Raw genomic sequence first — 27360 nt, 5'->3', positions numbered from 1 at the left:
GTCTTTGACTTAGTAACGAGAAGTTCTGCGGGGAATGGAGTGAGCTGCTGGCGGGCGGCTCGAGCGAGGCGAAGACCTCCAGAGCCAACCAATCCGCCGCTCTGCGCGCGGGCCAATCAGCGTGCGAGAGCGCCGTGGCCGGCTACTTCATATCGGGACTGACAGGGGTACGTGTGATAGCAGGGATAGTCAGATTGTTTCGTCATTATTATACCGATAAGATGCTGCAGAGGATGCGTACAGAGAGGTCGGTTGTTTGGCGCAATACTCGCTACAGTGGCACGTCACTAAAGTTCCCGCGCATCGAGTGCCGTGTAGCCATGTTCAGAAATGCTGGAGCGACGACATGGAGGTATGGGGATTATATGCAACTTGTTTTGGGGGCGCGGACTCCGCGGGTCTAAGGCGATGCACAGCAACATATCGCTATTGTAATAGCTGCACCGCCACTGCAGCAGCAGCACCGGCACTGGACATCTAGGCCTCGGCCTCGGTGGCGGCCGCCGTCTGCTTGATCATCTTCTGGGCGCGCGCCTCGGCCTTCTTGGCGGCGTTCTCCTGCAGACGCTCCTCCTCGGCCTGCGCCTGCTTGTGCAGGTCGTCCAGGATCGACTGCTTGTAGTCCTCGAACGAGCCGTCGTACACCACCACGTCCTGGTCGCCGCCGCACACCCAAAGCACGCACTCCGTCGACTCGATCAGGCGCGCGTCGTGCGTAACAATCACCACGCCGCCCTCGAACTCGCGGATGGCGTCGCACAGCGCGTCGATGGACTCGATATCCAGGTTGTTCGTCGGCTCATCCAGAATCAGGATGTGCGGGCGCATCAGGATCAGCTCGGCGATCACCACACGGGCCTTCTGACCACCAGACAGCAGGCGGTTCTTGATCTCGTGGGCGTGGCCCTCGAGACCGACCTTGCCGAGCAGGTTACGCACCTGCTGGTAGGACTGGTCCTGGAACAGGCGACGCAGGTACTCCACGGGCGTTTCGCCCATGGGAAGCTTGTCCACGAAGTGCTGGCTGTAGATACCCAGACGCACGCGCGGGTTGCGACGCACCTCGCCCTCGGTCACGATGACCTCACCAGTGATCATCTTCAGCAGCGTACTCTTACCCACACCGTTGGGGCCCACGATACACACGCGCGACGTCGTGTCGATACCGAAGTCAGAGTTCTTGAACAGGTACGGGCCTTCGCCATAGCGGAAGCTGGCCTCGCGAACCTCAAGAATGGGCGGCGAAACAACCGTCGTCTCCGGGAAGCTGAACTGCACAATGTACTCCTTCGGACGCTCCAGCAGCTCCGTGGGGGCTGACGCATCAGCCGCGTCATCGGGCGTAAGCGCTTTCTTCTTTGCAGAACGAGCACCGGGCTCACGTTTCTTCTTCACAATCTCAGTAGCCTTCTTGGACGACTTACCAGAAGCCTTGAGGTTACGGAGCTGCTTCTGCTGCTTCTCCCAAGCCTTCTCCATCTGCTTGCGCTTCTGCTTCTCCATCTCACGGAACATGTCGTAGTTGCCCTTGTAGTGAGCAATCTTTTTGTTCTCAAGGTGCAGCACCTCCGTGCACACGCTGTTCAGGAAATCGGCGTCGTGGGACACCACGAGCAGCGTCTTCTTCCACTTCTGCAGGTAGTCATCTAGCCAAATAACGGCGTTCAGATCCAAGTGGTTCGTCGGCTCATCAAGCATCAGCAGAGTCGGCTCCACGTACAGGGCCTTGGCGAGCGAGATACGCATACGCCAACCACCAGAGAAGTCCTTCGTGACCTTCTCCTGCATAGCCGAGTCGAAACCCAGACCGAACAGGATACGGCGAGCGCGGGCCTCAGCAGCAGACGCGTTCATGGTCGACAGCTGCTCGTACACCTCGTTCAGTCGGTCATCCAGGGCCGAGTCCTGCTTGGTCTCCAGCTCGGCAAGCAGGTGCTTCTCCTCCTCCAACAGCGCCCAGCGTTCGGCGTCGGCCTTCAGCACGGCGTCCACAGCACGCGTGTCGTCGGCCACAACCTCCTGCTCCACGTACAGGCAGTCGATCTTGGGCGGGATCTTGAGCTCACCCAGGGCGATCATCTTCAGGATCGTGGTCTTACCCTGACCGTTGGGTCCCACGAGACCATACTTGCCACCAGCGTTAATGTGCAGCGACGCGTTGTCGTACAGCAGCTTGTTGTGCGCGTTGATGCTGAAGTTCTCGATGTGGATGTCCGTAGCGTTCTCCCAGTTCGAGTCCTCCGTGAAGGCCTGCTGCGAGACGGAGAACTGCGCGCCGTCCATGGGGTTGGCGGCGCGGTGGTACTCCTCCTCGCGCTCCTGGCGCTCCTGCTCCTCCTTGAGGCGCTTGCGCTCCTTGTTGCTAAGGCGCTTGCCGTCCTTGTCCTTCTTGCTCTTCTTGTCCTTCTTGCTCTTCTTCTCTCCGTCGTCCTCGTCCTCGTCCTCCTCGTCGTTCGTCTCGAAAGGGAGCTTGGATTTCTTCTTCTTCTTCTTCTTGTCCTTCTTCTCCTCCTCCTCGGGCTGGTCCACGGGGTCGAAGAAGAGGTCGGTGGAGATCACCTTCTTCTTGCTCTTCTTCTTGTCCTTCTTGTCCTTCTTCTTCTCCACCACAGGCTCGGGCTTCTCCTCCTCCTCCTGCTCCTCCTGCTCCTCCTCCTGCTCTTCCTCCTCCTCACTCTCCTCCACCTGGTGCTTCTTCTTCTTGTCCTTCTTCTTGCTCTTCTTCTTGCTCATGCTGGCCGCCGCCTGCGCGTACTCGTCCACTTCCTCCTCCTCCTGCTCCTCCTGCTCCTGCTCCTCCTGCTGCTCCTCGTCGCTGTCGCTGTCGTCCATGAGCGCCGCGAAGTTGACGTTCTTCTTGTTCTTCTTCTTGCTCTTCTTCTTGCTGGCGCTGGCCGCCGCCTGCGCGTACTCGTCCACCTGCTCCTGCTCCTGCTCCTCCTGCTCCTGCTCCTGCTCGGCGTCCGAGGCCGTGCGCTCGCTGGCCTGCTCCTCGCTGGCCTTGGCGGCCTGGCGCTGCGCCTTGCGCGCCTTCAGCTTCTCCTTGCGCGCCGCCTTCTTGTCGCCCTCGCCGCCGGCCGCCGGGGCGGGGGGCGGCGCCGCGCGCGCGTCGTCCGAGTCCGAGTCGTCGCCGCGCCGGCCTCCCTTCTTCTTGCCGCGAGCCATCGTCGAGTCTAATGGGGAAATGGCTCGGCGTCATGACTGGACAAAAACGTACCGACGAATTACACGACTACACCCCTTATAAAGGGTACGAATTAAGACCGCACGCTTCAACATGGTTGTGCCTCCATGACTTTATGACGTTATGTGCTTACGTGCTTACTTGCTTGCTTAGCAGAGAAGGGTTCTGCGTTACGACGAGCTGCGTGTGTGTGGATACATGTATACACGGTGTTAGAGTGAGGCGAGGTGGAGACACTTGATGGTGTATGCCACTTGGTCATGTTGAAGTTGTTACGCACCGTTTGGCTGCTGCCGCACTCGACGCGGGCGACTTTGACGGAGCTCAGCGAGTCGATAGCCACGGGTGCGTCTTCATCGTCCAGTGACCCTGTGCCGAGCTTTCCGTCGCGGCCACTTCCCCAGCAATAAAGCGCGCCGTCGCCTGTGCAAATAGTTTGAGCAATTTCAGACCAACCGACCATTTCGAGTTTCGTGCAGCACAACGTACTTGACACAGCAGCCGAATGCTCCTCGCCACACGAAATGTGTGTTATCTCTTTGAGCAGCAGCGTCGACACAACCTCTGGGTCCTGGACGAACTGGTAGCTCTTTTGTCGTGCACCATCATAGCCCGACTGAAACAGCAACTCGTTCTCGATGTCGCCCTGAGGGATCACCGTGCGAGCTCATCAGTTCGGAAGCGGCAAGAGTAGACGATGAAGTTACGTACCAATCCGAGTCGTCCATTCTCCGCTAGCCCCCATGCATAAAGTGTCCCTGAGTCAACAAGGGCTATGCGGCACTGAGAGTCCTCGGCCTGTACACCGTCCAGGTTTGCTTTCATTCTCGCTCCCATCTTCGCACGCCAGTGTCAGACTAGGCAAGAGGATAATTACTGCAGCTATCTTCATTGTACCTGGTATGGAATTGAGATCACGGGGATCTTTACGCCCGAGCTGCTGGGGGCCTTCTCGTCTTCGCTTGGACCAAATACACTCATGCCCAGCTACCAAGAAACCAATCATGGAGAGTAAATATCTGTAGCAACTCAGCAACGAGGTTGAGATCAGTTTACCCTTGTTGGGTCGGGGTCGACGCGAGTTTGAGCAACGACTACAGCCTTCGCCCCTGCCTTTTGAGCTATCGATATCTGAGCACAACGCAGCATTAGATGCACGAAGTGATCTTTCACGTTGATCTCCCCCAGCCTACCTGCTTCCCCAGCACGTCTTCCTTGTATGAAATGATCGACCACGGCCGCTTGCCAGGCGTTTGAAGCTGCTCAAGCAACAGTTCACCATGAAGGCTTTTGCGTATCATAACTGCAGGAATTTTGAACGCGTCCGCGTCGCTGTCTTCCTCGTCAATTTCCAATGAGAAGGCATCCGCCTCAAGAAAGTCAAAAATGATCACAACCCCAACTGCGCCTGCATCCTGTGCGTCTTTGACAAGCGCAACTAAAGAGCTCATGAGACGTCCAATAAGATCAGCCGCCTCAAGTGCATCTGCATCGAAAGCAACATCCTCTTGACCAAACTCCAGTACAGCAATTCGACCAACGACTTCATCAGGTCGAACATACAAACGCAGACTTGATAACCGCTCCTGTGAGTAGAAGAGTTGCGCTCTTACACCTGTCGCATTCAGTGCAGGCCCGAAATTCGCTGGCACACAAGATATCTCCAGCAGTTCAGCAGGTCGCGACGAGTCCAGCAGCAGAGATATCCAATGACCTGTAGATGTGCCTCGATCAAGTAGCGTGATCCTGCCCGTACAGCGTGCGAAACTGGATCGCAGCTGTGAATCGGAACGATTGCATACTGCAGCACTCAACGCTGCTGAAGCTGCAGAAGATGAAGCGGATGCACTCGGATAACCCTGAAACGATCCCCCAAACTCAACAGTGGGTAGTGGCACAGCGAAGACTGAACCTGTTATCGCTCGTGAGAGTTGCGTTGGCTGAGCTCCGAATCGTGCACACAGCGCAATTGAACGCAGGGACTCGCCCTCCCCGGTTCTTTCGTCGATACTTTGGGTACCAGACCGTTGTCGATACGGATACTGGTCTACTGAGAGAGAGACCTGAACGCGCGAAGCCACAGCAAGCGCGTGTTCTTTGCCTGCAGCTATTTGTTGCACATTTAGAGCTGATAGGGCTGCATTTTCCAGAGGTGCGAAGGCACTTTCACGTGCATCCGTGGGGCCACGTCTTTTCCAGGCACCCCACTCGAAAACGTGTCTTGCTGGGGCACGTCCGATAGCGAAAACATGGTTCCCACCCACCGCGATACTATCTATCGGCTCCTTGAGCGTATCGATGCGCGTTGGAGACGGTATGTAAACGAAGTTGCTGCCACTGATGTTAGGGTCCAGGAAGCCAACGCGAAACGAATCCGAGTAACCAAGACCCAATTGCCCATCCGAGCCTTCACCCCAGCTGAACACGCTGCCATCCTCAGTCACAACCGTAGTGAAGTAGTAACCACAAGCTACTTGTGTAACTCGCATCTCTTCGAAGTAGCTGGAGTCTAGTTGCAGTGGCAGATCGATAACAGGGTACTCTCGACCAGTGTGAGGATCGAATTGGAACCGAAAAACGGCATCGCTGCGCTCTGAATTGTCTTCTGCAACTGCGAAGTCGCCATGTCCAAGTTGTCCATAGCCACCAGAACCCCAGGTGTAGACGATTCCTCCAGCACTCAAGGCTACCGAGTGGTGACAACCAAGCCGTGAATCGACAATGATGACATCGTTCAGATCATCCACTCTGGTAGGTTGTCTTCGAACAAGACCAGCTCCACCGTCTTGTGAATGCGGTGGAATGAGGAAGCCAAAGGACCCCGGTACACCCGCACCCCAGGTAAACACCTGGCCATCGGACGCTACGGCACTCGCATGGGTTTCACTGAGTGCTACACGTGATATCCGCAACTCGTTGTTCTTGAAAAACGCTGCTAGCAATGGAGATACGACGTGTCGGGACAACTCCAAGTTTGCATGACCCAATTGAGCTCGAGCATTGGCGCCGAATGAATACACGGCTCCATGATGAGCGAACTGCTCCACTTTCTGCTGCCGTAAGCGCTCTCTTTTCTTCTTGCGCGTGACCACCACGTCCTGAATCTTTTGTGCGGCCTGTGCGAGTTCCTGTTCCACTTCGAGCTGCAGCTCGAGGCGACGCTCAGCAGCCTCACGGCGCGCCAGCATACCTCGAGAGCACCTTTGAATCACTACCGCAGCTTCTTCCTCTGACAGATACTCTCGCTGCACGAAACAACGCAACAAGTTCACGATCTTTGGCGTTTGTTTGACCCAGAGGATGAAGCGCGATCGTGGTAGATCTTGTTCATCATCCAGGTCGCAGTGTACGAAACACTGTCGAGTGAGCTCCGCCACCTCGCTCATGGGGCACAGTGCTGCCAGCCTGGGGCCTAAGCCTTTCGTCGCCTTGGAGAGTCCGCGGACTGCCGACTTGATGAGAATCCCAAGTTCGTCGCGCGTGATAGCGCCCGAATCGTCAAAGTCAAAGATGTCGAATACGGCACCCGCCTTCTCCTCGAGTTTGCCGTCCGCAGCGGTGAGCGCCAGAGCCGTGAGGAATTCGAGTCCGTTGACGATGGTGCTGCTGTGCGTGTTCTGGAAACTGGCGAACCACCGGTGCAGCATCGTCTTGAACAGCGGGTTGCTGCGCAGACCCACGAGGTCCTCGAACTGCTGGAGAGTGAGGCAGAAGTTGAACGACAGTCGTCGCAGCCTCGTCGACAGGAACGCGATCTCGTCCAGACCCCTAGCACCAGCAAGCGCCACCAACTTCAATACATGTACCAACCATATCAAAACCACCCGACGAACGCGCACCAGACTTGCGTGAGCAGCAGCAAGTGGCCCAAGACAGCAGCATCCTGCTCTCGATACTGCACCCGAGAGAACCGGCCGCCCATTGCCCACCACCACCAGCGAGTGCGAAGTCTACCACAAACAATCCAAGAGCCGCGATGCGCTCGAGGGTCGTCCTTGTTGAAATGGATGGGTCGCTAGGATTTCGAGACGAGTAGAGCTGCATGCACCCGGGTAGCAGAGCTAGCATTCTGTCGCCAGCATTAAGTCACATTGAGCTGCCTCCCCACAGCAGCGAGGACACTTGACGTTCACACATTGTCCCCAGTCATTTGGGGCATTTGAATAGCAGATATCCCGGTACATCTGCATTTGGCGCGAAAACGCGGCGCGCGCAGCAGCAATGGGCGACGACGCCGAGCCTTCGCAGATCCTGGCGCACGTGTTCCTGGGCTCCAGAGCCCACGCGCGCGACAAGGAGCTGCTGCAGCGGCTGGGCATCACCCACGTCTTGAATGTAAAGCCGCAGTTTTCATGTTGGGGGCGATGGGAGGGGACTAACGTGCTGGTGCACAGGTGACGCCCCCGAAGACGATGGACCCGGTGGCGGGGGTGCCCAACTTCTTCGAGAAGGACAAGCTCTTCACGTACAGGCGCTGCCCGATCTTCGACAACAAGGCAGAGGACATCTCGGGCGTGCTGGAGGGCTGCGTCGCCTTCATGGACCAAGCCAAGTACTATGGTATCAGCTACGTGTACGGCGGTACTTGACGGCGTGGCCGACTTGCTAACGGTGGCCAAGTGCGGCGTGTGTTGTGCATTTCTCCCTCCTTCGTGTTCTGTCGGTGATGGACATACAGGTCGCATCCTCGTTCACTGCAACAAGGGCGTGAGTCGCTCGTCGTCCATGGTCGTGGCGTACCTCATGAAGCTGCGCGCCATGAGCTTCGAGCAGGCGTTGGCGTTTGTGGTCGAACGCCGCCCCATAGCAAACCCCAACGAGAGCTTCCGTCGGCAGCTGCAAGAATACGGACGTCGTCTGCAGCGCAGTGCACCAAAGGAGAAAGGAGCTCGAGTTGCTCGCGGCCCAGCGGGACCGCAGTTGCCACCTTCTGCTAAAGCGAGCGGAGATGGCGAAGAGGAGAGTAGTGCGGCCATTGGACCCCAGCTGCCTCCGCACCTCATGAATGCGCGGAAGCGCGAAGCTGAAGCCACAAGTGTTGGTTCCAGCTCTAAGGAAGTGGTGAAAGAGGTTAGCACGGATGAAGAGAAGGTTGTCATCGGACCAAGCCTTCCGCCCAATTTGAAGCGTCAACATGTCGAGACGAACGAGCAAGGCGGAGAAGATGGAGAAGCATCGAGCAAGAAGAAGAAAGTTAAGGCTGACGAGTAAGCTTCGACAGTTTACAAATAATACAGATCGATGTATTGCGTAGCTCTCTTAATGCTGGTTTATGTTGTGCGTGGCACGCATAATGTACCCGTCTTCTTGGTACGTGAAGTCGTCGAAGTGGTGGCCCTCCCCATTCTTCTTGTTGACGGGGGAGTCCACGGCCGCCATGTTCTGGAACATCTCGGGCACATTCGTGATATCGTCCACACTCGAGACGTCCGGAACGAACGGAGGCTCTATCTCCTTGCGCATAAGCTTGTCCCAGTCGATTGACTCGAAGAACGGGTGAGCCATAATATCACGACCACCGTTGGGGCCGCCACCAAGTCGTCGTGCTGGATCACGATTCAGCAATTTAGAAATCAGCGACCGCGCCACCGGCGAAATGTGCGAGGGGTAAATGACCTCGGACTGCATAATATTCTTGAACATCTGCCGACGATTGCGGTCGACGAACGGCGTTCGACCCGTTAGCATCTCGAACAGCAAAATGCCGTAGCTCCACCAGTCGACCACCTTTCCGTACGGTTGGTGACGCAGCAGCTCTGGTGCCATGTACTCGGCTGTACCACAAATGGTTTTCATACCCGTATCTGCCTGAGACGCACGGATTGCGCCTTCAACCATCTGACCCTCCTTCGATAGACCGAAATCGGTCAACGCGATGTTGCCCTTCGGATCCATCAGAATATTCTCCAGCTTTAAATCACGGTAAGCAATCTGCTTGCTGTGGAGATGCATCAGAGCCGTCAGCAGTTGAGCCATGTATAGCCGTGTGCGGTCTTCAGTGAATCGTTTCGACTTGCGCAGGTGGTAGAACATGGAGCCACCCGGGTAGTAGTCCATGATGAGGTACAGCTTGTCTGCGTTCTGGAACGCGTACCGCAGTCGCACCACGTACGGGTGGCTGATCTCCTTCAAGATATGCTGCTCCGCCTTTGTATTCTCGATCTGGTCGTTCTTAATAATGTGCGACTTCACGAGAATCTTCATAGCATAAATTTGGCCGGCGTTTTTGCCGTCCTTCTTGCGCACCAGTAGCACCTTACCGAAGGCACCACGTCCAACCACCTTGAGCAGATCGAAATCATTGATAGAAAGAGGCCGTTTTTCGGCTTCTTCGCGCTTCCGCATCGCCTCCATACGCTGTGCATGTTCGTCCAGCTTGTCTTGGGAGGGTAACTTCGAACCCGGACCATTAGGACCCATACGCGGAAGTTTATTGTGTAGCATCATTTGAAGATCGCAGCAACCGGAACACACGCGCTTTGGCTCGCTAAATCCGGGAAGGAAGAGGCGATCTGAACACGACGTGCATACCAAGCGCAAACACATGCGGCAGTATCGACGGCGGTGCAATACGAAAGTGGTTTTGCACAGGTAGCAGGAGTTCTCGCCATCGCCACCTTGACGGGTGCGCTGCTGCTGAGCTTCTAGCGTCGGCATACGGTTCCCACGAATAAACGAATCAGAGCGCGCAACGAATGTATCGTGCACCCACTCGAGTGTCAGCTCCAGTTCACCATTGCCGAGCGCTGATGGTACCTTCTCGTCACGCAGGGAGAACCATCGCCGGTCGGCGCGATTTAGTCCCACCTCGCTCATGCTCACTACAACCTGACCCAGCGTAGTGTTCATTGGAAATGATCTGTCTTTCACGATGATAACCACCTTAGCTTCGCTGGACGTGACGGGGAAGGAGAAGGTCTGGTTCCACTCGGGGTCCATCGTATGCTTATGACTGCCGACGGTCTCCTTCTTCTGCCCCGCACACTGCACCACAGCGAACGGATTGTTGTACGGTTGACCCGTCAGACGTGCACGGTTCACCGTGACGATAAGCTTGTTGGGGAAAGTGGCACGGATAGCATGCAGCGATTCCTCGATCCCGCTGGCGATAGACTGCAGGAACACGAATGCCGACGTCTGCACGGAATGAACCGTCCACTCGCGGTTATTGGCCTCACCCGACGTGCGCCCCACGGACAGCGACATGCACCCCAGCCTCGCCTTGGAGGACCCGATCACAGTAAACATGGGCTCCGTCGAGGCCTCAAAGTTGACTGCCTTCTCGCGCAGCAAGTCCCGCAACGCGTTGCTGTCACTCGACGAGATCTGGTGCGCGGACTCGATGAAGGCGATGCCTCCGACCCGCTGCTCCTCGTGCCCGCTCAGCGTGGACAGGAAGGTCTTCAACAGCACGCCAGCGTTGTCGTGCACGATGAAGCTGATCTCCTGCGCCGCGTTGGGCACGATGTAGTTCTTCCAGACGTACGAGACGTGGGCCTCGGGCGAGGACGAGTGCAGGATCTTGGCTCGGTGGCCGTTGACCATGCAGAAGTTGGTGCTCGGGTTCAGGATCACGACGCCGTAGCCGCCCTGGATGGCCGTCTTCAGGTACGGGATCATGGAGCCCTGGAAGCCCGTCTTGGGGTGGATCGTCCTGCTCCACATGCCCGGCTGCATGCCTGCCGGGCATCACAAATAAAAAACATAAAATAATGTAAAAGTTATCAGTAAAATGGTCTACAGAAACGGCAGAAAAGCGAGCCACCTTCGCCCGGCTGCAGGAAGACGCAGAGCTTGGGGCACGCCGCGTAGTTGTGCGACACGAAGATGTTGCAGCGCGCCTCGGCCTTGGAGTTGGGGATGAAGATCTCGCGCAGGTTGAGCTCGCTCTTGAGCTTGGCGTGGATCTGCGCCACCAGCGTCTGCATGAGCTCCTCCACGTCCTCCTCGCTCTTGAGGCTGAAGTTCTTGCCGCCTGCTGGGCAGACGCAGCGAGGACAGTGAGTTTACGTATGCATACACATATATATATGCGTCTAGGAGCGGCGGGGGCGGAGCGCTCACCTCTGGAGCTCAGGCGCCGCATGCTGGCGGACTGGGCGGCGCGGAAACTGACGCCCGAGGAAGCGGCGTCGCGTTGTAAAGGGTGTAGCTTCGCGCTAAGTGCGAATTAATTTGGAGGTGCGTGGATACACTGCAGTTAATCAGTCTTGGAGAGCAGCGAATTAGGCTAATATGGCGCGCGGCTGGCAGTGGCGCGCGTCGCCCGTGACGCGCGTGCGCTTCCGGGGCCAGCGCGTGCACGTGAAGAGGGACGACGTGTTCCACTTGGCGGGGAACAAGGTGCGGACGGACTGGCTGCGGGTGCTCCGCGGGGGAGGGATGAGGACGTTTGGCTAATTCGGAGGTTGTGATACATGGCGCTCAGATGCGCAAGATGTACTGGTTCGTCAGGCAGACGGACGAGTTCTTCGCGTGCGCCCACCTGTTCAGCTTCGGCGGCTCGCAGAGCAACGCCATGCTGGCCCTGGCGCAGCTGGCCGACGCCAGGCGCGTGCCCTTCACGTACTTCAGTCGAGAGCTGCAGCTTCGAGGTGGGGCTGTGGAGGGCAATCTGGCGCTGGCCAGGGCGCTGGGCATGGACCACGTGCAGCTCCCTCCGGACGCATACCACGAACTGGTCCGGACGCGGGACTTCGCTGCGTTTCTGGATGGAGATCGACGCCCGCCGCCGGGTACGAAGAGCCTGTACGTCCCGCAAGGAGCTGCGTTCCCGGAGGCGCAGGACGGCGTGAAGCTGCTGGCAGAGGAGATCAACGAGTACGTCCGGACGGAGTGGCCGGACAAGCGTTTCTCGGTTGTGCTGCCCTGCGGCACGGGCACGACGGCGCTGTACTTGGCGCAGCACCTGCACCCGGGCATCAGGCTGTACGCTGTTCCTTGCGTGGGCGATGCGGCGTATTTGCACCAGCAGTTCCGTCAGCTTATTGACGAGGACCCGACCTTGCAAGAGCAGACGGCGCTGTTGCCGCGAGTGATCGCGCCCGAGAGGAAAAGTCGGTTCGGACGGCTATGGTGGCCGCTGTACGACACGTACCACGAGGTGCTGCGGGAGACCAAGGTGGACTTCGACCTCGTGTACGGAGCCTTCGCCTGGCACACACTGTTCTCGGACGACGCGGTGCTGGGCGAGGTTTTAGGCCGTAGCGAGACAAGAGGCGCCTTGACACGAGACCTGATGGCACCAAGCAACAAACCTATTGACGGCAGCGGTGAGGAGCGCGAGCTGCTCTACGTCCACACGGGAGGCACCTCGGGCAACGCCACCATGCTCGCGAGATACGAGCGCAAGAATAGAGGGCGCTGACAGCCGCCGCGATCCAGGGTCCTTGAAACGGCGCGTCGGGTGGTGAAGTCCGTCGAGTAGTGCATCCATCGCACACGAGATAAGCCTCCAGCTTGCTCAACCGCGTTGCTTCTGCGTTGAGGGATCAAGAGACTGGTAACTACTACGTACTTGGTGTAGCGAGCGATGTCGTTCCGCGAGCTGCGAAACCTGACGGAGATGATGCGGGCGCTGGGCTACCCTCGCCCGATTTCGATGGAAAACTTCCGCACGCCGAACTTTGAGTTGGTGTCCGATCTGCTCTACTGGATGGTCAAGAAGTACGACCCGAGCTCGAGCATCGCAGAGGAGATTGACACGGAAGACGACCGCGTCGAGTTTCTCACGCAGGTGGCGACGGAAGTGCTGGCGAAGGCTCGGATCCGGCTCAACCCGAAGAGGCTGTACGCAGCCGACGGGTTTGCTGTCAAGGAGCTCATCAAGCTGGCACGGGTGCTCTACGAGGCTTCACGGATCGATCTGGCTACGGAACAGGAACCCGATGACGATGACGACGACGTATCGGTGAAGTCGCTGCTGGGGTCGCGTGTGAAAGACCCGAAAGCGACACGACAGCTTGCCTCGGACATCACGCAGTCGGGCGCCAAGTTATATGACCTGTTGGAGACGGAGCTCGACGTCCGTGACGCACGACAGCAAGCTATCCGTTTCTTGGACGCGCTGTCCACCAACCATGAAAACTCGAGCGAGCAGAAGTTCCTCGAGCGCAGTATCCAGGACATCTTGGTCAATTTACAGGATAACGTCGAGCTAACTGAGCGCCAAGTTGTCGAGCTGGATGCCGAGGAGAAAGCACTAGCAGCTAAGATCAAGAAGGCGCAGGCAGACCTCGAACGCAGCGAGAAGCGCCTCAAAAGTTTGCAGCACGTTCGCCCAGCATTCATGGATGAGTACGAGAAGTTGGAGAAGGAGCTGGAGCGGCAGTACGCGATCTACTGCGAGCGCTTCCGCAACCTCGATTACCTGCAGCGCGAACTCGATTTGCACAATAGCCGCGAGATGAAGAAGCTCGCCGAGAACGACAGGTCGCTCAAGAAGCTGCAGAAGAAGTTCCGGGACGACGAGCTCGCCATCCTGCGCGGCGAGCAGGAAGACCAGATCGAAAACTCGATGCTGGACGCCATGGAGTCGAACAACAATAGCAGGCATAGCGGTGGCGGCAAGACACGACAGTCGAACGCGTCCAACCAGAAGAGCCGTGCGGGTGCCAGCAAGAAGAAAGCGGGCTCCGACGACAGCAGCTCCGACGGGATAAGCGGCAGTGGCAGCGGCAGCAGCGACGACGACGACTCCAGCGACGAGAGCGCGGCTGGCGCTGCTTCTCCGAGTGGCGGGGGCAATGGGGCCGCAGCCGACGGCTCGGATTCGGACCAGGTGTCACTTGCAGACTCTGGCGAGCTCATTGACAACGACGACGACTCTGGGTCCGAGGCTGGCTCGGGCTCTGGCTCCGGTTCGGGCTCGGGAGGATCAGGTTCCGAGACCAACTCGGACTCGGATCAAGACTTCTGAGCTGCTAGCTAGCTGCATACAGTTCACAGTTCACAGTTCACAGTTCACAGTTCACGGCCCAGGTCAATGAATTCAAATCCACTTCAACTTGGTCTGGACAACTACAGCGCCTAGTACTGTAATTAATCTGGACTCAATATTAGTCAGGGCTCAAAATTAGTCCAGACTCAATATTAGTATGGGTACAAAAATGAGTCTGGTCTCAAAATCATTATGGATACAAAATTACTCTGACTCAATATTAGTCCGGCTTCAAAATTAGTCTGGACCAGACTAATTCATGTGCTACAGACATCAGCGTGTTCATAATATGAACATGCTGGTATTATTTAGTCTGGGCAGAAATATTCATAATTAGTCTGTCTGAACAGGGCTCGTCTTGGGCAACTGGTTTGGTTCCATTCCCATGAATAAAGTACCCAACGCTATGATGCGATGTGGCTTACCGATTAGTGTTGACGGAACATGGTCAGCAGCGCATCTTCCGTCATTTACAGGTGATTATACAGAGTACACAATGGAGTTCGCTTGTAAAGCGGCGGAGGGGGGGGGGAGACAACAGATGAATAATAGCCGATCGACGAAGACGAGAGTGAAGCTAGATGCTGCTCAGAGCGAATAGGGCCTGCCATCCTCGACGAGGCAGGCCATCGTTTGGAGTTTACCTAGAAGCACTGAAAGCGACAGTCCTGACTACTTAAATATCTGTTCTTTTTACTGGTACCATAAGCATGCAAAATTAGTCCATGTTCAAAATTAGTTTGTGTCAAAATTAGTCTGCCCATTTTGAAGACTGACTAATTGTTGTCAGCGATAAAAAAGCGACGTTCAAATTTAGGCTGGACCAGACTTATTACTACACACTTTCAGGACTATTTTTGTGATTCGCCAACTGACCATTTTTGTGATTTGTAGCGCGAAGAGTGGTCAGTCGGACCACAGAGCTAAAATGACGGAGGCAAGCACGCGCGTTGTGGCCTCTGCGACGGCGACGGCGACGGCGACAGCAACGGCGACGACGCCCCCGGCCGCCGCGGCGCGCGCGGACCCGGCGTCCTCGTTCGACGCGTGGCTGCTGCAGAAGCTGCGGCAGGAGTGGAGCTCGCGCGAGTTCGGCGGGCTGCTGACGCCGCCCAAGCTGGCGGAGGCGCGCGCCAGCTTCCCGCACCTGGAGACGCCCATCAAGGTACCAGACGCCCGTGTGCACTCGCCCCAGCGGCCCCCACTGACGCTGTCTTCCCCCTGCTGCTGTGCCAGGTGCGCCTGCTGCTGTCGCTGCTGAGCGTGCGCCGCGACGAGGCCGAGGCCGCCGCCGGGCGCCAGGAGGCGGACGCGCTGCTGCTGCTGGCCGCGCAGGACGCCGAGGAGTGGGTGAAGGTCAGCGCCGGCCTCGTCCAGCAGTTCCTGCTGCTGCGCGCGGACGACGCGCAGCCTCTGCACGCGCAGCTGGAGGCCACGGCCGCCAAGGTGGTGCAGGCCGTGGCGTCCCCGCCCCAGCGGCGCCGGCCCAGCGGCGGCGCGGCGCTCGTGGCGCTGGACGACCGGTTCTCCCTGGAGAACGCGCTGCTGAGCGCGTCGCTGCGCCCGCAGCTGGCGCCCTCGGCCGCCACGCACTTCACCGTGAGCGGCGAGGACGACGACGCCAACGGGAGGGAGGACGACGTGGCCGCGTCGCCCCTCAAGAAGCCGCTGCACCGCCCGCAGATGGCGCGGCCGGCGGGCGCCATGGCGACGTCCGCCGCGGCCGCGGCCTCGTCCTCGTCCTCGGCGACGCGGCTGGCGCAGGCGGCGCCGAAACCGCCCGTGGGGAAGAAGAAGAACCTGACGGAGCTGTCGTCCGAGATCCGGCGCAAGGCGGACGCCGGCCGCTTCAAGCGCCAGCGCAGCCGCATCTCGATGATCGATATCAACGAGGTGAAGCAGATTGAGTCGGAGAAGGCGCAGAAGGCGGAGGAGCGCAAGAAGCAGAAGCTGGCGGCGAAGGAGAAGGAGAAGGAGAAAGCCAAGGAGAAGGAGAAGGAGAAGAGTGGCGCTGCTGCGGCGGGCGCAGCTGCCAGCTCCGGCGAGAAGGGTGGAGCTGCTGATGGCACGGCTGCGACGCCTGCTGTCAATGAAGAGCACGCGGCTATTGCTGCCGACATCTTTGCGATGCATCAGCAACCAGGCCTGGACGACCCGGCACAGCAGTATTCGCAGCAGCAACTGCAAACGGAGGATAACACCGAGCACGCTGAACCGAACCAGAGTGCAGGTGGAGACGACTATGTTCCTGATGGAACCCAGGCACTGCTGAACGCGGCCTTCCACTCTACACAGGACATCATGAAGGAAGTCGTGAGCCAGCAAAGCCAGCAACTGCAGGACCAGCAGCAGATGCAGCAGCAGCAACCTCTTCAGCCACCCTCGTACCAGGAACTGTATCGACCCCAGCAACAACTGCAGATGCACCATTTGGCTCCGCCGCAGCCTCAATATCACCAGGGCTTCGAGCCGGAGGACACCCTCAACAACAGCAACCCCGGCGCGGTACCGATGGGATTTGGGGGCTACAATTACGGCACCACTGCGGGATACTACGGCGATCAATTTGGCAACTACGGCGCGCCGCAAGATCCCACCGCATTCGGTTCAACGGGCTACGGCAACTCGGCTATGGGACAGCCAGACAACGGGCTCGGACTCCCGCCCCTCGGCAGTCGGCAGTTGGGGTTCGACCCAACGCAGCAGCAACAGCAACAACAACACCAGCAGCAAAACCAAGGCGGATACATGGGATCAGGGGAATATTGGAGATAGGCGGAATTGTAGACGATGGCGAAGAGGACCCGTGAGTGCGAAGGCATGTGCATTTGTATCCAGTGTTACCACGCCCAATCCTGAAGTCGTCATCGTCCCTACACTAAAACCTCAGGTAGTAATGGAAGGCATGGATATACGGGAAGCCCCCAACGTTTCGTACACAGTCGCTGCGCTCATATCCGTCAGGGATGGAAAAGGTAGACACGTTCTGTGGCCCCACGCGAACGTCGAGTAGATCAAACGTCAGCAGCATCGTAGGCTGCCCGTCAATGATGTTCTCTTCCGTCAGTCGAATGGGGACTGCACCACCATCAGCAACAACAAAAACACACTGAGCAAGCTGCGGTATTCTTCAGTGGAGCAAATCGATCTGTCCGTACCACTCGTAGCAACATCACTGTACACATGCACACGCGCGTCCTCATGCGCGTGCACCCAGTGCTCGCAGACCTTGCCCCTCACACTCTCCATAGCCTATTACACAATCAAAAGGAGTCTCATCGTCAACAACATTTTACTTGTCAACTTGCCCCAATCAAACAACAAGCCCAACGGACCACAAACTCCTGGGTGAAAGGGATCTCCGGTGTCGGCATGGCGTCCCCCAAGTACGCTCGCTCGCACTTGCGGAACTCGCCGCTCTTGACCATGAACTCTTGTTTCTAGCCAAAAAGCCGTAACATTTCTAGAGATCCGACGACATTGTTGCAACAGGACCCGTGTGCCCATACCTGGTCGTAGCGCCGCACGAAGGTTTTGCCCGCGTTGTATCCTTCCAGCATCTCGGCCCGTGCGAGCTGCTGATCGAAGTCGTACTGCACCTTCATCCTGCCCATGGACGGCGGATAGTCCTGCCGAGGGTCGGTGAGGTGCGACAACACTTGCACCTCCGCTTGGAACTGGTGGGGCAATTGCGGGGGCGAACGCACGCTACAAGCAGCATTGGCAAGCAGCAGCAGTAGGAGAGCAGGGAGCAGCGAGGACATGTTCGGTCGAGGAGCTACGATCGGTGATGATTGGCGTCGTTTCGCGATCTTTTTGACAGCTTTTGATAGTCGTAATACAACGTTTAAGTGTAAAATCGGTAGCAATAGCGCGTCGTTATGGTAACCGACTAGATTGTCACTTCAACACTTCAACTTGGAGGTTCACGCCGCTGTTTAGTCGTCGAGCGCAGTGAAGACTTTGATGTCAGCAAGGTCGGTGTTGATACACTGTTTGCCATTGATCTGGGCAGCAGGAGTGAACAGAGTGTACTGCATTGTGTCGCACCTAAGGGAGTCCGGGAATATCTCGATCGTAGCCGAACCATCCGCTCCTACGCTGGCCCTGAAGCTGGTGGTCGAGCTCGAGCTGTGGCAATTGCCTCTGGCGTCGTAGGTAGTGACGCTCGAAAGCGCTGATTCCGAGCAGCCTTTTCCAGCGATGTACCTCTCGACAGTCACGAATGGAGTCCCCCTGAACGCGGCAGCGACATCGGTTTGGTACGTTTGCGTTGAGCTGCACACAGTACTAGTGGGTGAGTATCCAGCATATCGGCAACCGGCCGATGGAGCGCAGACATCTACGCTATGCGTGGTCGCCACCCACTGCACTGGAATAGCCGGTGACATGCAGTCGTACGCGATTGAATCGTAAATCGAAGTCACTGTCAGGAACAGCGGCGTCGCTCCACTACCGAAAAGTTTCTTGTCAACGACACCAGTGGGTCCTTTTGCGCATGAGTTCCCGGCCGCCTGGTCTGCTGTGACAGCGAACGTCTTTAGACCACGACTACAGCTTGTAGAGTTGGCGTACAGCATAACTGTTGCCGATCCATCAGCCTTGCGTATTGCTCTGAAACTGGTGGTAGAGCTCGACCGATGGCACTTGGTGTCTGCAATATAAGATCGGTTGGTCGAGGAATCCTCATTGCAGCTAGTCCCGGCTGCATAACTCGCCACGGTCACGTATGCATTCGAGCCGAACAGTACACCTAAATTCTTCTGGTAACTTGTAGGCTTAGTGCAGATCGTACCAGTGTATGGTGCGGTCTCACCGATGCAAGAATCCGACGTGACGCAAGAGGTCTGGTCCGCCATTTCAGTCACCAGTTGTGTCGGTACCGCTGGTGAGTCGCAGCCATTCGCACGTGATTCGTATACCATTGTCATCGACAAGTACAGTTTAATAGCCCAACTGCCGTACACTTTGATGTCACCGAAGCAGACGTTGTTCGCTATCATATCTCGGGTCAAGTCAAGTATCGTTGCAGGCGTCGTACAAGATGGCACATCGGTAAAAACTTCAAGTGTTGCTGAAAGATCGCTAGCTGACCACGTCACTCTGTAACTGGTTGTCGTGCTCATCTGGCGGCAGTTGGCGTCCGCCCGGTACGTCGTGATGCTCATTAATTCCTCCGGACTGCAACTTTGTCCGGTAGTGTACTTTTCCACAATTAAGTATGGGGTCGACCCAAACGCAGCAGCCATGTCGTCCTTGTACGTCAGCGTCGTACTGCATGATATGCCCGTGAACGGTGCAGAGCTGCCAGCGCAAGCTGTTGATTCCGCGCACGTATCCACGGTAGTCACCGCTGTTGTCACCAGCGACGGCCAGCCCGAGTTGTTGCATCCGTCAGCAGAGTCATAACTTATTGTGGATGTCAAATACACTGGAGTCGCTCCCGAACCGTAAACCTTAACATCCGGAATACCATTCATAGTTCCGTCACATGCGTTGTTCGTAGCTTGTGCTGCTGAGACCGCCAGCAACGTTTCGGCAGTGCCGCACACCGCATCCGCATACAGCTGCACAGTCACCGAGCCTTCCGCCTTGCGCGTGGCTCGGTAGCTCGTCGTCAAATCCGTCTTGTGGCACTTGGCGTTGGCATAATACGCCGTGCTTTTCGTTAGCTTCGTCGGATCACAGCTCTGACCAGCTTGGTACGCCTCCACAACGACGTATGGGCTTGCACCAAACAGGTACGGTAGTGTTGTCTTGATGAACTCGCTATTGCTTGTGCCATCCGAAATCGAGCAAACGGTGGCAGGAAACAGTGAGCTTCCTGCTGGTGTCTCCGCACACGTTGTGTTCTCTACGCAACCATCAGATGGAACTGCCGTCACTAGCACAGGTGCTGTAGACAACTCAGTACACGAGTTTTCTGCATCGTACGTCACAGCCGCCTCCAGCAAACTTCCTTGAGCCGAGGGACTAGCCCCTAGGAGCAAGGCGATTCCCAGCAGCAAAACTCCTCGGTGCTTGGGGAGACCCATGGTCGGTTGGGAGTCGCGGGTTGAACCAGTCGCGGTAAATCCGAGTCTGAGCAGTCTGTTCTCCACAGCGAAATGCCAGGGCAGACGTTCGCATCCTGCTGAGGGACGCGCAAGGATCCGAGACAATGAACGGTTCACAACTCACGTGCCCTGTATTCACTGAAAAATTTGAGACACAACTTGAATGCGTAACACACGGCTTACCTGTATCTCTACTTAAGCATGTAGGTCTGGATGATCTGCATGAGACCCGCCGGGTTGTCGATGTGCACCCAGTGGCCAGACTTCTCCAGCAAGTGGTGGTAGACTTGGTTTTCCTGCTGGGCGTCCAGTCGGTCAAGCAGATCCGGGGTCCACATATTGTTCTTTGAAGCGTGGACGAAATGAAGCTCCACATCTTTGCCTTCCGTCGCAGGCGAGTTCTCCACCACTGGCCACAGGTCCGTCGCCAGGAAAGAGCGGAAGAGCTGCTCGATAACATCGACGTCCATCTTCCACTCGTAGAGTTCCGGGCTCTTGCTGGCTAGACGCAAGTTCGTCGTAAGCCATTGGGCCTCGCCCAACGCAACGCCTTGGGCCTGCAGATCCTTCACCAGTTGCACCTTCGAACGGATCGGCACAGGGATTTTCTTCACAACCGGTAGGATCGTCTCGATCGAGTTCGTCAGATCCCGACTCGCGTAGTCCGTCTCACCTAATTAGACAAATAATGCAAGGTTAGATGCCTCCGGGGGCACAATCCTTGTGCAGAAGTTGCTACCTGTTCCCGGGAGCGAATCCAGAACCCACACTTGGCTGGGTGGCGTGCGGTCGTGCTGCATGCACTGTTGCAGGTACGTCAACGCCACCTTGCCTCCGAATGAGTGCCCTAGCACAGCCGTCGGCTCAACCTTCAAATGCTCAGCCAGCTTGCTGTGGCAGACAGTACCCCGCACCAGAAATCAGTATCAAGCACCAAACAGTAGTTAGCTGCGGTAGTGGAAGGTTTCAGCACGTACAGGACATCGTTGGCGCACGCCTCCAGGTTGTGCGGCTCCGAGAACGACGGCGAGTCGCCGTGACCTGAAGCACACAAAGTCAAGTGCAACGCTTCAGCAAACACATTTCCACAGTCAAACCCCAGCGTGCTAACTTACCGCGGAGGTCCAAGCAGACGAACCGCCAGTCAGGGTTCGCCTTCGTCAGCCTGCAACGATTCCCACCACACACAAACCCTCAGCCACAAGCTCCCCCCACACCTGTCGATCCCTCCCACAGTTCCCTACTTCTGCGAGAACGTGCGCCAGTTGAGCTTGTTCCCTGCGTCGCACCACCACACAGATACACCCGTCAATGGTCATTCCAGCCGTCCCCGCAATGCACCCCCCACCCTGTTCTCCGTACCGAGGATGCCGTGCATCACCAGCGCCGTCTTCGTGGGCGTCTTGCCGCTGCTGGCGTCCTCGAACACTCGGTACGACAACGTGCTCTTCTCCCGTCGAGCCAGCGCGAAGCTTCATGCAGTGACAACAGCCAGTCCACAGCGCGTCAAAACCACCGCCGCCCCCACTCGCCCAGCCAATGAATAGACCAATACAACGCGATTGCACCTGCGAGCGGCAGCTCCGCGACGCGCGGCCGAGGCGAAAAGTCCGCTGGGAAGTCTCATCGGCGAGGGGCACGAGCGTCGAGCACTTGCGACGACAGTCGGTGATGGATGAATGACGCACTGGCCGACCGTCGGAGAGCTACAGTGGGCTGTGATTGGTCGTGTCACGAATGGCGCAGTCATTTCCGATATGGGTACAATCTCGCTGATCGTAGGTCACTTCAACGTGGTCAAGTTTGGCCGGATGTGGTTATTCTATTCTATGGGAGGTGTCGTTGCTGTTTATTCGTCTAAAGGCCTTCGGTCGTCGACGGTGGCCTCGGCGCCCGCGTCCTTGTTTCGCTTCCACCTCCATCTTGGGCCCGTGGGGTTAAAGGACGTGACTGGTGTGGAAGAATTCATGGCGGTGACTTTGGCCGACATCTTTCGGACGGACGCAGGGATACGGACAGCAACGCGTACGATATCGGTCTTGCCACTGCGACTGCTTTTGCCACCGCGGCTGCTTTTGCTGCTTCTTCTGCTGTTCTTGCTGCCGCCGCTGGTTCCGGAGCGATGCGGCAGAGGTGCGACTTGGGCGTCCGAGACCGACGAAGAGTTGGGTCGTTCTCTCGAAGTTTTGTTACTCGTAGCTTCGCTCGCGGCCAAGTCGTGCAGACGGACGATCTTGGGGACCAGCATGAGCCCAATCACGAGCATGGTGGCACTCAACACGATAAACGAGAAGAACAGGAAGAAAGTAGTTGCGGGCAGCGTCACGAAGTAGCCCATCGGGAGCAGGAGAAGACTCGAGAAAAGCACCACGCATGCAGAAGCAAAGATCCAAACAGACTCCTGGAAATCGGACGAGACTTTGCGGATGAGAATGGACAAGTAGAGCCCACCAAATAGCATGACCGCTTTCCAGAAGAACAACAGTCCGACGAAGACAGAACTGCTGGAAGCACAGCGAAGACGCTCCACAGTCAGTCCACCAATTTCAGCATCGCTTTCTGCCTTAACGACAGCCCTTGATGGCGATACGAGCTCCCAGCTCACTAGGATGATAATATCTACTGCTAAAAAGCCGGCAAGAACTTTCATCATCGTTTGAGCCGACAGCACGACACGTTTCAGGGTGCTTGATAGGAACACGCGGTAAACGCGCATAGACTTGACCACCAATGAGCCAAAGATCAACGTGAAGGACCAAGATATTAACGTTGGACGCAAAGAGCAACGTACTCGTGACGGCGCGCCACTATAGATAACTGTGGCGACGCACATGAGAACACCTCCAAGAAGCATTGTCACGAGGAATTGATACTGCGATCGCTTGACTATCGGCATCTCACGTTCATACACCACAAAGCCAATGCATGCGAGCATGATGCATGCAAGTAAACATGCGATCACCAAAACCGCTTGTGATGCTGTGGCGGTGTAGGGCACGTATTCACAGTCAATCAAAATCGAATCAGGGAGAGCCATACCGTCGCTGCATTCGCTTGAGAACGTTGTATTTGAGCTATTCGGCAACAACCAGCGGTATGTCACCTCGCGTCGACCCGAGGTTGTGCACTCAGAAACGTCGTATGTATAGAAACTAGTATCACATGTCGGTTGTGTGCCCAGAGTTGCCCACACCAGCCAAATGTTAGTATTTTCAGTGAGCCAGGAACAGGACCGACTAGTGGCCAGTGTGCTGGGCAACCGCGAGTTTGGTAAATGGTACGGGTCACAATTATAAGGTAGAGACTCGTTTTCTGGTCGTGGTGATCGCCAATAAAATTTTACACGGCGAGGGAAAGAGTCTGTGCCGCTCGATGTAGTGTCGCACCCTTCTATGACATAGCTATAATGGACATCATATTCACACGCGGGTAGAGGGTCTAACCAGCCATTCCAAATGGCATAGTTCTCAGGCGTGCGTAGCCAGCTGCAGGCAGCTGTAAAGTGGCTTTCGGTCTCCGATAGGACGCCAGCGTTGCGTAATTTGTCGTAGGAACTAAGTAAAGTGTCCATGTCTTTTTCGGACAGCATGATCACATTTATCAGACTAGCTATTCCACCCTCGTTCGAAGATAACACATTGGCATAGTACTTTCCAAGGAGCACGTGCGGGAAGTCGACACGAACGGGGTTGTTCGTAGCATTACCATAACCATTTTCTCCAAAATCACCCGTATTCATCGCTGTTAGCTCAGGTGTAGCCCATGGCAAAGCTACTCGCTCGATTTTTCCGGAGTAATGCTGAAAAAAATCGTCAGGCTGATAATTGTAGAAAGCTACAGGCGTCTTGTTCGCCAGTGCTTCAGCCACATACTTTGCGGACCCAGATATACCAAGGAAGCAAAAGTAGGCTGGAATTCCGTTGTTGGACATCGAGGCTTGCAAATATCCAAGATCGTACGACGCAACCATCATAATGACCACAAGGCACTCCTGTCCCTGCAGCTCTCTTGCTGTACAAGCTTCAGACTTGGAGCACGAGTCTTTACAGCCCAGTACACCGTCAGCACAGCCAGACTCTTTTGGAGGATAATGATCTGAGTTGTTGAAGAGAATAGAGGCGCGCAATTCATAGATTAGAGCATCTTTATCACGATAATCTCTCCAAAAGTCAGCGCTGAACGGTGTCGACGCAGTCAGCCCAGTTTCAATGAACGAAGTGCTTGCGAATAGACCTGAGAGTCCGTCATACCCCACGCTTCCAACGAAAGAGGATTCATTGGAGTATACAGCGAACGAGCGTACTGCTGCTGCGCCCATCCAAACCTCGATATTTGCATGAGTGGGAGAGCAAGTTCCCGTTTTGACAGAAGACATTCGCTGTGTCATATCTGCTGAACCGGAAGCTTGGAAGAAGGATACTTCATACCCTAGCTACAACGAAAGACGATGTTTAGTTCCGTGAAGAAGTAAAACGACGATATATATCGAAGCATGTACACGGACCAATTCCTGCGCTAGAATAGCTAAAACCGTCGAGGAGAGTGCGTGTGAGCTCCAGGTGTCGATCTCCAGTACAAGTGTGCCATTGACACGCCCTGGATTGGTGACAATTCCATTGCTGTCGATACGTGCGCCAACACCATAGAAAACTGAATCCGAAGGCATACAGTCAGACTTGAAAAGCGTATCACGTGAACGGGCTGTACGGGCATCGTTCACGCGGAAACGTGGAGTGCTAAGAGCCCCATGTAGGTACGGATTGATCAAGGTGCCAGATGAATCGCGGTCTGTAACCGAGATAGACAAGTTTGCAGATATTGACGCTGCCCACTCATCATCAAAGCAAGTTCCCAACAATTGGTTGGGGGCTACAGCTGCAGATATCTGTGAAAAGAGAAGAGCAAATGCCTGAACAAGTTCATCAGTCGGTGCAAGACGACGCAGGAATAGTGCCATCAGAACTCACCTGCCAGGCAATAAATGCTATTGCAATGCAGCGTAAACTTCTGCCAACACGCAATACAGACCCACCACACCGGGCATAAAGCATTGCTAATCGTCGTAACTAGCGCTTGCACCGTCAGGCGCGCAAGGTCTGCTGACAAGGAGAACCTGACGGCGTATGTTAGAGTACACCAAGATAGTCTGCTTCGTTCGTTTCACGGACCTAAGTATTAATATAGCTCCGAGCTGCAATACGACATCTCCGAATTATCCTTTCTGAACACCGTGCATTGCATCGGCGAATGGCAACTACTTCAAAGTACTTCGAAGTATGCAGCATCGCTGAATCGATTGCTGAGATTCATATGCAGCGAGATTGAGGTTTCGCACTCCACGATCCGAGTATGAACACTGCTGAGCTGGACTTAGCTACGTTACTGCAAGCAAGCGCCCTGGCTCAATTTAACTTGCTAGAACAAGCCCAAGATATCATCACCTTCGTGTTGTCTCCAGTACTCGGTACGCCAACACTACAATAGTTTGCGCGTAACCAGCATACTAATTTCACTTCAGTGTTTTTATTAGGTATTTATGTGAATGGTGCCCATGCACCTCGCTCGAAAAACAAGTTCCGATCCTAGATTCTTCCGCACCATGTCGACTGGACTACATCCCCCTGACGATGATCACTAGCCGTCTCAGCCCCAACCTGCGCTCTACTCGTCGTCCGCCTCCACCTCCTCATAGCGGCCACGTTTCTTCATATAGTCACTGAACGCCATCGAGCCCAAGAGTAGCGCCACCACCGCCGTCTGCCCGTAGATGCGCGTGTGCATGATCTGCTGCGAGCGTTGAATCGACGTATTCATGCTCTGGTACGCGAAGATGCCGCCCACGAGCGGCACGCCCGCCGTCACGAGCATGCGGTACGGGTGATCGTACCAGTAGTTGGCGGCACGTTGGTACATCTTCAGCGAGGTTTGCTTGGGCACCCGCAGCTCGACGAAGTTGGGGTCCATGGCGGCCAGGTACATCTGTGGGTTGCGAGCGCCTGCCAGCATGCGGTTCTCCGATACGAAGGAGAAGACGGCCATCGCTGGCATCAAGGCCAGAGCCGTCTTACCGCTCACTCCGAGTCGGATACGGAAGGCTGGCCAATACTTGTTCGCCGACAGCACCGCGGCGCCAGCGACCATCCCTGTCACCGATCCGGCCTTGATGCCGGACATGTAGGCGTGCCACGTGATGACATCGCGCGTCGACTTGGGGGCCATCATCGAGTTAGAGGAGTGCTGCATGTTGGTCTTGCTAGTCTCGTTGGGTTGCTTGGACTATCGTTGGACGCTTGTTGATCGCTTGCTTGCTCCCTCGATAGGAAAGCTTAGCTGTTTTTTTAAGTTGCTTGTTCGCTGTATATTCGGGAATGAGGACTTCGACGTCATCGGTGTGGGTCTTATAGCAACCTTCAAGAGGCCGCAGGAATGGTATGATGCAACCGTGAGCTCTATCCTCGCGGTAGACAAGATCGTGTGCCTGACCGCTGCGCCAAGAGGTCCAGACCGGGGATTAAAAGACAACGAAGAAAACAGAGAAGTGCGATAAGTTGGTGTGCCTGACTTGATCGAGCCTGATCCCATTGGCGGATCCCACTTCATCCCAACGGCTTCGTGTTTCATCAGATCTTACCACGTTGTGGGCTGGCGCTGTGACCATACCCGTCCCTGGGACTCTAGCAGTTGGCTTGTACTAAGGTGAGACCTGATAAGTGTTTTATAGTTTACGTTGGCAAGTGGGGCAGCGTGGCGACCCTGTTGTTTTCGTTCGTGGATACCTCCGCTCGGATTGTTACTAAAAAGTAGTCTAGATTTGCTTAACAATGGAAACGTACCGCTTTTTAAACTAGTTAAAAGTACTCTGCTATACACTATATCTACGTGTTCGCAATCCCAGGCTTTGTTTCAGTACGTGGCGATTCATTCCCTCATCCACAATTTAAATTTATGGAAGTGAAACCATGATCCGCTATGGCAAGGATTGAGATCCTGATTTCTGTTACACTACATGGGGTATATAAACGATCTAGCGATACCATATATTTTTTTCTGAACGAACCCAATGGCGAAGAGCCAGTCTTGGAATCGAAGATGACGACCACATTCTGAGTTTTCGTTTTTCCAAGCGAGCCTAGCCTTTGACAAACCGATTTTATGCTAGACACCACCGGAAAAACAAAGGA

General features: G+C 55.9%; 12 protein-coding genes across 13 annotated transcripts; 4 read left to right on the top strand and 8 right to left on the bottom strand.

Moving 5' to 3' along the window:
* Nucleotides 1–477: 477 nt before the first annotated feature.
* On the bottom strand, nt 478–3165 carry IUM83_14051 (ATP-binding cassette sub-family F member 1; the record flags this gene model as incomplete). The annotated part of the gene is made up of 1 exon (XM_067938767.1): nt 478–3165. The coding sequence occupies one exon, from the start codon at nt 3163–3165 to the stop codon at nt 478–480; it is 2688 nt and encodes an 895-aa protein (XP_067787433.1).
* Nucleotides 3166–3313: 148 nt separating this feature from the next.
* Nucleotides 3314–4485, bottom strand: IUM83_14050 (E3 ubiquitin-protein ligase HERC2; the record flags this gene model as incomplete). Its single annotated transcript, XM_067938766.1, has 5 exons — nt 3314–3364; nt 3465–3607; nt 3674–3830; nt 4241–4315; nt 4378–4485. The coding sequence occupies 5 exons, from the start codon at nt 4483–4485 to the stop codon at nt 3314–3316; spliced, it is 534 nt and encodes a 177-aa protein (XP_067787432.1).
* A 43-nt stretch (nt 4486–4528) lies between these two features.
* On the bottom strand, nt 4529–7106 carry IUM83_14049 (E3 ubiquitin-protein ligase HERC2; the record flags this gene model as incomplete). The annotated part of the gene is made up of 3 exons (XM_067938765.1): nt 4529–4554; nt 6021–6952; nt 7024–7106. The coding sequence occupies 3 exons, from the start codon at nt 7104–7106 to the stop codon at nt 4529–4531; spliced, it is 1041 nt and encodes a 346-aa protein (XP_067787515.1).
* Nucleotides 7107–7405: 299 nt separating this feature from the next.
* IUM83_14048 (phosphatase Slingshot 2 protein) lies at nt 7406–8395 on the top strand (the record flags this gene model as incomplete). Its single annotated transcript, XM_067938764.1, has 3 exons — nt 7406–7519; nt 7579–7744; nt 7863–8395. The coding sequence occupies 3 exons, from the start codon at nt 7406–7408 to the stop codon at nt 8393–8395; spliced, it is 813 nt and encodes a 270-aa protein (XP_067787516.1).
* Nucleotides 8396–8443: 48 nt separating this feature from the next.
* Nucleotides 8444–11270, bottom strand: IUM83_14047 (AGC/AKT protein kinase; the record flags this gene model as incomplete). Of its 2 annotated transcripts, none has more annotated exons than XM_067938763.1 (4): nt 8444–8958; nt 9043–10863; nt 10950–11162; nt 11249–11270. In XM_067938763.1, 4 exons carry the CDS (start codon nt 11268–11270, stop codon nt 8444–8446), a joined length of 2571 nt encoding a protein of 856 aa, XP_067787511.1. The 2 variants fall into 2 exon arrangements, with proteins under 2 accessions (XP_067787511.1, XP_067787510.1); XM_067938762.1 differs by having other exon boundaries at nt 10950–11159.
* Nucleotides 11271–11419: 149 nt separating this feature from the next.
* Nucleotides 11420–12551, top strand: IUM83_14046 (Tryptophan synthase beta subunit-like PLP-dependent enzymes superfamily; the record flags this gene model as incomplete). The annotated part of the gene is made up of 2 exons (XM_067938761.1): nt 11420–11527; nt 11613–12551. 2 exons carry the CDS (start codon nt 11420–11422, stop codon nt 12549–12551), a joined length of 1047 nt encoding a protein of 348 aa, XP_067787512.1.
* A 165-nt stretch (nt 12552–12716) lies between these two features.
* IUM83_14045 (Clusterin-associated protein 1) lies at nt 12717–14102 on the top strand (the record flags this gene model as incomplete). The annotated part of the gene is made up of 1 exon (XM_067938760.1): nt 12717–14102. One exon carries the CDS (start codon nt 12717–12719, stop codon nt 14100–14102), a length of 1386 nt encoding a protein of 461 aa, XP_067787513.1.
* Nucleotides 14103–15051: 949 nt separating this feature from the next.
* IUM83_14044 (Negative elongation factor A) lies at nt 15052–16898 on the top strand (the record flags this gene model as incomplete). Its single annotated transcript, XM_067938759.1, has 2 exons — nt 15052–15288; nt 15360–16898. The coding sequence occupies 2 exons, from the start codon at nt 15052–15054 to the stop codon at nt 16896–16898; spliced, it is 1776 nt and encodes a 591-aa protein (XP_067787514.1).
* A 103-nt stretch (nt 16899–17001) lies between these two features.
* Nucleotides 17002–17737, bottom strand: IUM83_14043 (RxLR-like protein; the record flags this gene model as incomplete). Its single annotated transcript, XM_067938758.1, has 4 exons — nt 17002–17201; nt 17282–17375; nt 17459–17563; nt 17633–17737. The coding sequence occupies 4 exons, from the start codon at nt 17735–17737 to the stop codon at nt 17002–17004; spliced, it is 504 nt and encodes a 167-aa protein (XP_067787506.1).
* Nucleotides 17738–20370: 2633 nt separating this feature from the next.
* IUM83_14042 (putative serine protease family S33) lies at nt 20371–21806 on the bottom strand (the record flags this gene model as incomplete). The annotated part of the gene is made up of 7 exons (XM_067938757.1): nt 20371–20852; nt 20919–21070; nt 21157–21220; nt 21295–21344; nt 21424–21457; nt 21542–21651; nt 21748–21806. 7 exons carry the CDS (start codon nt 21804–21806, stop codon nt 20371–20373), a joined length of 951 nt encoding a protein of 316 aa, XP_067787507.1.
* Nucleotides 21807–22028: 222 nt separating this feature from the next.
* On the bottom strand, nt 22029–22895 carry IUM83_14041 (putative serine protease family S33; the record flags this gene model as incomplete). Its single annotated transcript, XM_067938756.1, has 1 exon — nt 22029–22895. One exon carries the CDS (start codon nt 22893–22895, stop codon nt 22029–22031), a length of 867 nt encoding a protein of 288 aa, XP_067787508.1.
* A 2945-nt stretch (nt 22896–25840) lies between these two features.
* On the bottom strand, nt 25841–26401 carry IUM83_14040 (Ubiquinone biosynthesis protein COQ7; the record flags this gene model as incomplete). The annotated part of the gene is made up of 1 exon (XM_067938755.1): nt 25841–26401. One exon carries the CDS (start codon nt 26399–26401, stop codon nt 25841–25843), a length of 561 nt encoding a protein of 186 aa, XP_067787509.1.
* Between the last annotated feature and the right edge of the window lie 959 nt (nt 26402–27360).

This window comes from Phytophthora cinnamomi, assembly GCF_018691715.1.
Source record: "Phytophthora cinnamomi strain GKB4 chromosome Unknown Contig60, whole genome shotgun sequence".
NCBI lineage: Eukaryota > Oomycota > Peronosporomycetes > Peronosporales > Peronosporaceae > Phytophthora > Phytophthora cinnamomi.
The sequence above is the reverse complement of the archived record's forward strand: the minus strand, read 5'-3'. Positions and strand labels throughout refer to the sequence as shown.